The sequence below is a fragment of the Xenopus laevis genome, chromosome 7L, assembly GCF_017654675.1.
Source record: "Xenopus laevis strain J_2021 chromosome 7L, Xenopus_laevis_v10.1, whole genome shotgun sequence".
NCBI classification, from domain to species: Eukaryota; Metazoa; Chordata; class Amphibia; order Anura; family Pipidae; genus Xenopus; species Xenopus laevis.
In genome coordinates this window covers 80654317-80660615 of record NC_054383.1, presented here as the reverse complement: position 1 = coordinate 80660615, position 6299 = coordinate 80654317, and the positions used below count along the sequence as shown (strand labels likewise).

Sequence of the window (6299 nt, the reverse complement as noted above, 5' to 3'; positions counted from 1 at the left end):
CTTGTGATCTGTTTTGCTGTACATTTATTTGATATTATCTTAATCTTAATATAATCTTGCTGTCTTCTCACTTGTGTCTTTCAATAACATCTGTCTAGACCAGGCCTTTGAGGAGTTGGTGAACTGCAGTTCCCAGATCCCACAGCCATCTGAAGGCTGGATCCATGCATTAGTCATATTCTGCTGTTTTATCTATTTATTTTATACTTATTCTTTAACCCGCATATGACATTCCAAATAACAGAGGGAATGCTGAGTATGAGGGCACATTCAGGTATTTGCCAAGCTCCCCAGTGAGAGGATGCCTTTTTACAGCCATGTTACTCTGTTAGGGTTGTTGATACAAGTCTCACAGTTCAGTATACGAGTTACCTTCCATAAACAAATTCCTTGGAAAAATGCTCATTGCCTTCAACGTTGGGAAGCAGAGGAAGGGATGAAACCACTTATAGTGCTGGCAGGGCTGGGAATTACAGAGGACTCCCAGTTGGCAGCTGCTATCATCACTTCTTCCTCCTCTCCCTACTCAGTTGGCGTATGCAAATAGGTGCTTTGCATGGGCCCCTAGCCAAGAGCACAGAATGTTGGCTTATACCTGAGAGGTGTGGTGGCTTCGCTAAACTGGAATCCTCTCTGCCCTCCTTTTGCCAGGCCCCCCTCCCATTCTCACCACCTCTGTGCCACTCAAAGCAGACAGAACCAGCAGGGCACACATTCTATGTAACTTTGACTAGCAGGATGGTGAATCTGGAATACACTCACCCAGGTAGGCATTCCTTCAATTCTTTAGTTAAATATCAAACATAGTACCAAAGCAGGGCATCACACTGCAGCGTGGCATGCATTATTTTGTTTTCAATCTGGGATTCCTGACTCTGCTGAAACTTTTAGACAAAGGAGATACATGTCCTGCAGGACTGTAGGCTCTGATATGTGAATCTACTGAGCTTCAAGCATTGGAGTGACGTGGATTTCCCAGCATTCGCTGCATCTATAAATAAAATATATTCTACATATTATCATTATACAATGAGGCATCTCTTTATATTATGCCAATACATGACATGAAAAACAAAGGAAAACAGAAGGACAATTTAATTTGGTGCATCACATTTGTTTATATATGGGAATGCTACAACATTTCTAATTAAAGCAATTTGATTTCTAGCACCACATTTCCCTATAAAGAAAATACAAGCTTTTCTTAGATGAGAATTGATCCTTATCTGCGTGGCTGCCTTTGAATTCCACATGTGCTTTACAGGAATGTTTTTAAAGATACAGTTGTCACATGTATTATCCAGCCCTCTGGACCACATGGTGTCAACTGCACATCCAGTAATAGTGATCAATTAGACTTTTTGCAGCATGAAAGTTAGAAGTTTGTTGTTGAACCTGTGACCCTTCACCTGTTGTTACACTACAGACATGGGACCTGTTAGGCAGACTGCTCGGGACCTCAGGTTTTCTGGATAAGCGATCTTTCCATAATTTGGATCTCCATACCTCGGCTAAAAAAACCTTTCAACATTAAATAAAACCAATATGATTGTTTTGCATCCAATAAGGATTCATTAAATCTTAGTTGGGATCGTACAAGCTACTGTTTTATTATTACAGAGAAAAACTAATTATGTTTCTAATTGTTTTATTTATTAGTTGCAAACGCTCATTTCCTAATAAGTAACAGTATATGACTGGTTCCATTTGATTTAATAATGATGTTGGGTAGTGCCCATTACACTCCATTCCTTCATATTGTGCCTTGGGGTAGAGTCCTGCAGCGGGTCGGGTACCCGCATCTTACCCGCAAAAACCTGCAGGAACCCTGTGGGTTGCGGGTAGAAGTTCCGGGTGCAGATATAGATGCGGGTCGGACTGGGGGCTTCTCAATAGTGATTTTTACTCCTTTTTTCTGATCACGCCTACTTCCAATGATGTAATTTCCAGTTTACAATGACAACACTTCCTGATTATTGATGGTCAGCGGGTCCGGGTTGCGGATAAGGTACTTGCGGGCTGGGTAGCAGGGCCAAGCGGGTAAGAATGCAGGTTGCGGTTCCGGGTTGTGGATTGCATGTTGCGGATATGGGTCGGGTATGGGTTACAAAAAATAGACCCGCTCAAGACTCTACCTTGGGGGTGTCTGTACTAGGGTTTTGAGTACTTAAAATAAAATGTGAGGGTCTTTTTTAGTAAAGCATTACGCACTTAAAGCAACACTTGCTTCTCTGCCTTCCTCTGAACCATTTACCCTTCCAGCACCCCTTGGATGGCAGAATGTCTATGATGATTCCAAGGTGGGAAGCAGGTAACTGGTCAGATTGTGGATAAAGCTGTTGCAGGTTGAGTCAGATAATGATTGGGTCAAAGTGGGTAAACGTGCAGGTTGTGGAGCCAGGTCTACTGATTAGACTTAAACATATCTCTTGCTCAACATGTCTAGGGGAGGTCACAGTGTCCCCTGTGGTGACATCTTTTTCCTCTCTAGCATACCTGGTAGAATTGGATGGAAATCAGTTATATTCCCTGGCCCGTTTTTGCACTGTGATTATCTATTTAGCTATCTCCAGACATATCTATATCATGTTGCATACTTCAACAATATATTAAACACACATGTATTTGGTCTTTGATTTTAAAGGAGCTAATAAATATTTATGATTTTGAAGCCTAAACGTATTTTTTCAGTAAATATATCTTGCTTTCTAGATATTATGCCTAATGGTTGTATACCAGTAAGTAAAAATTACACCCTATCAAACACACATACAAACTTTCCTGTACATTTATTCGGAGTTATGCTAACCACATATGTAAGACATTTTTATTTTTGCATAAAATGCCTGTACTATTTCCACCAAACAGATTTGCCTATATGGGCCTGGAAGCTTCAATCCTCTTAGACAAAATAATGGCATTTGCATATAGGGCATGTACAGTTGTGGTAGGAAAAGGTAATTCATTTGCCTTCTCTGTTAAAATCACTGTACCATAAACCCATCCATATCTGTAAGGTTAAGACACACAGCAGCAGGGGAAGAGCGGGGTTCCTTTCTACAAAAATAACTCTTCAGATTCCAGTGCTTGGTGGCGGAGGGGTCGGGGGTAATAAGGACAAACATAAAACAATAAGATATTTATTCTTTTTAAAAAAAGAAAGTTTTTTTTTGTATTAAAACAAGAGTAGTAAGAATGAGTTTTCTGGGCTAATAACCCACCAGTCATGAACTCATAGAATACTGCCACCTGCACTCAGCCTAGGCCCTTATCTGTTTTTCTGGGATCATATCACCTTGCATAGTGCAGTGTAATTACTGACTGCCCGATGGTAAACACAGTTTCATAGAGTATCAGAGCAGACCCTGGTAAATCTGTTAGATTATCCAACCAGTAAACTAGCCTACATGCTGTAGCTACTATGGTTGGAGAGCTTGCAGCTTCATTCATAAATGATGGCAAAAAGAATTGAAAAAGGGCTGACCCATCAAACTGCACCCTCCCATCCATAAGCTCCGAATCTCATATGAAGAGTAAAAATTAAAACTTTTTTTTTTATCATTAAAACAATGTCTAGTATGCAACATTAAAATTAGAGGTTAGCTGCAGGAAGATGACTGACCAGGCAATTGATGGGTTAAGGAGATAATTTGCTCTTGTACTTATATGTATAGGAAGCAACTGCTAACCATTGATAATTAAGTAGCACATTCAAATTGCCACCACAGTAAATGTGAACGCTGATGGGGTCCCCAAAAGACCATCCTTCACAGTGCCAACCCCTTCACCCACTCCGAGATCCCTCCCATACAGTGTGAGGTTGACCACTTTTTAACCCGTAGGTATCAATGACCCAGAGCCTTTGTGTGCCTCAGGTTTTAATTTTTACCCTTCATGAGCTTCGGAGCTTATGGATGGGAGGGTGCAGTTTGATGGGTCAGCTCTTTTTAATTTCTTTTTGCCATTATATATTATCCATTTGCACACCATCCTCTGTGCTTGATGGTTGGTGCTCCCCAACACCCCATTTTTTTCGTATACATTACTCATTCATAAATGAGCACCTCGTCTACCAAACTGCATCTGCAATAAAGTCTGTTTCAGAAAGAAATCCCCTTGAATTGGTTATATGAGTTATATGAGTTATATATATGACTTACATGAGTTATATGGGATATCCTCATGGAGGCATTTTCCATTTGGCTTACTTAGGAACTTGTGTCCCTACATTCAGCTTGCAGCAAGTGCCAATGGGCCTCTTCAGCCTATATAAATAAATGATAACGATGATGTTGTCAATATATATTTTACTTAGGGGTGTCCATGACCATATGAAAGCACAAGGCCACATTATATTCTGGACTGGGTGATGCACTGATGGTACTGTAGTAAAATGGGCTTCTGTTTGGCTGTTATGGGCTACTAGACCTATTACAAACCTTATGCTTATTATTACATGGGGAAGGTATACTGTATATAAATAAAACACATCAGACCAGAAGTTGGGTGGTTAAAAATGGCGGCAGCTTTATTTGTTTGCAAACATAACAATAGCATATTTCCACATAATAAAACAGTTTCTGCCATTCCTAGCCAGTCTTGAATTATTAAAACTCCACAAGGCTGCCTAATTTCATTGCTAATTATTATGTACTTCCAAGCCGAGTCAGCCTATGAAGTGTTTTGTACACAAATTGCATGAGGGTGTGGACACAATAAACCTTTTTACTTAGTTTGAACAACCTGGTGGGAGATTGCCCTATTCTGAGTGCCTGTTCCATTGAATTTTTCGGCTCAGGGTGGTGCACCTTTGGCCACTTCCTAAATGTGGTGATATACTATACACTTTTTTTGGGAACACCTACTCAAGTTCATCGAGTCAGCATTGTAACCAAAATGTAATAACAATTCCCTCCAGCTGCAAAAATACCTTTTTTAATAATATATTAACATACAGTAAATCCACATTCACGGTTGGGTGGGATGTGAATCTGGACAACATCCTAGAGATGCCTCAAGGCCAGCACCCATGGACTGAAGGTAAATCCCAAGGGACCCCAGTTTATATAGCCCCCTGGTGACCCCATGTGATCCTAAAACACTAATCCAGCTAAAACCTCTGTAATCTGCCCTCCATGCCCAACAACACATCTTTCCCATCCCCAAAGAGTATAAAAAAGGCGGGAAAACTCACTAGCACTAAATGGGAAAACTGACAACTTCTTTAACCCCTGGTAACCGTCCCATGACTTCTCAAAGTCTAAACATCTTTGCTAATATCAATATCTCAGTTATTTAGACATATAATTCTGGGGTAGAGGTGTGCTTTTGGAAGTGTGGTTAAAGGTGTTTCATTAGTGACAGATCTCAACAGTAACAAATCACAAAACCAAGAATATGAATCAGCATTTAAGGAGATACTGTAAAAAGATATAGCCACCTCGTATTCCAATAAAAGGCAGTCAATTACTCTCAATTTCTGACAAATATCCAAGCCCTTTCTTGCTTGGTAGACAAACATGCTGCATGTGTTTGACAAAGAAATGCAGGTCGTAAGATCCGGGCTCACTGCCAGTTCCCCCTGTGTGCTCTGCCTCCGGACATGTTCTTCTCACACAACACGCTGAAAGCAAACTGACAAGGATAGTACCGCATGAGCACAAGTCACACTGTTCCACAATATCTGTCTTTATGAACCCATCGAAATGTTTGGCTGTCATCTTACTGAGTACTGATGGCAATGTTTTAATCACACCATAGATTCTGGTGATAGTCACTTTGTTAATGCATTGCATGGGCCACACAATTTGTTTAAAAATGCCTTTAAATCACAGTTATCGAAAATGGAAAGATCAGAAGGGCCCCGCAGATAGAAAAAGGTGCAGATTTTATTTATAGGTTGAAAGAGAGGCTTGTGTACCTTAGGTCTGATTTTTTTTTGCTGGTTACACCATATAACTGCCCCTCTTTTCTGTGGCTGATGTTTAAATCTTCCCATGGATGAACTTGTTAAAGGGATAGCTTTTTTTTATATATTAGGATAGTGGCAGTAGTCCAAGAGTATAGACAGCCCAGCAGGGGTTCGAATTCTGTACACTTTCAATATTCAGTGCCTCTCAAATATAATAATACATTTTCTGTTTCCCCCTGGGCTCATACCACAAAAAGAGAAAGGATGGACACATACTGGGGACTTGGGATTAGACAGCTGTCTGAATCTTCTGCTCACTCCCTAGTCCTGCTCCCTTCTGTCTATTCCTAGGGTTAGGTTCTTCCAAGATGCAGACCAATGCTGCCCC

At 40.6% G+C, this 6299-nt stretch overlaps 1 protein-coding gene across 1 annotated transcript in view; it reads left to right on the top strand.

Annotated features, from left to right (window-relative positions):
- Positions 1–321: 321 nt before the first annotated feature.
- The window catches only part of pou2f3.L (POU class 2 homeobox 3 L homeolog), a 46642-nt gene continuing 40664 nt past the window's right edge, over positions 322–6299 (top strand). The window contains exon 1 of the mRNA XM_041569225.1: positions 322–766. Within this exon, the coding sequence (XP_041425159.1) occupies positions 538–766 (229 nt within the window). The 5' untranslated portion in view covers positions 322–537. The remainder of the gene's footprint in view (positions 767–6299) is intronic.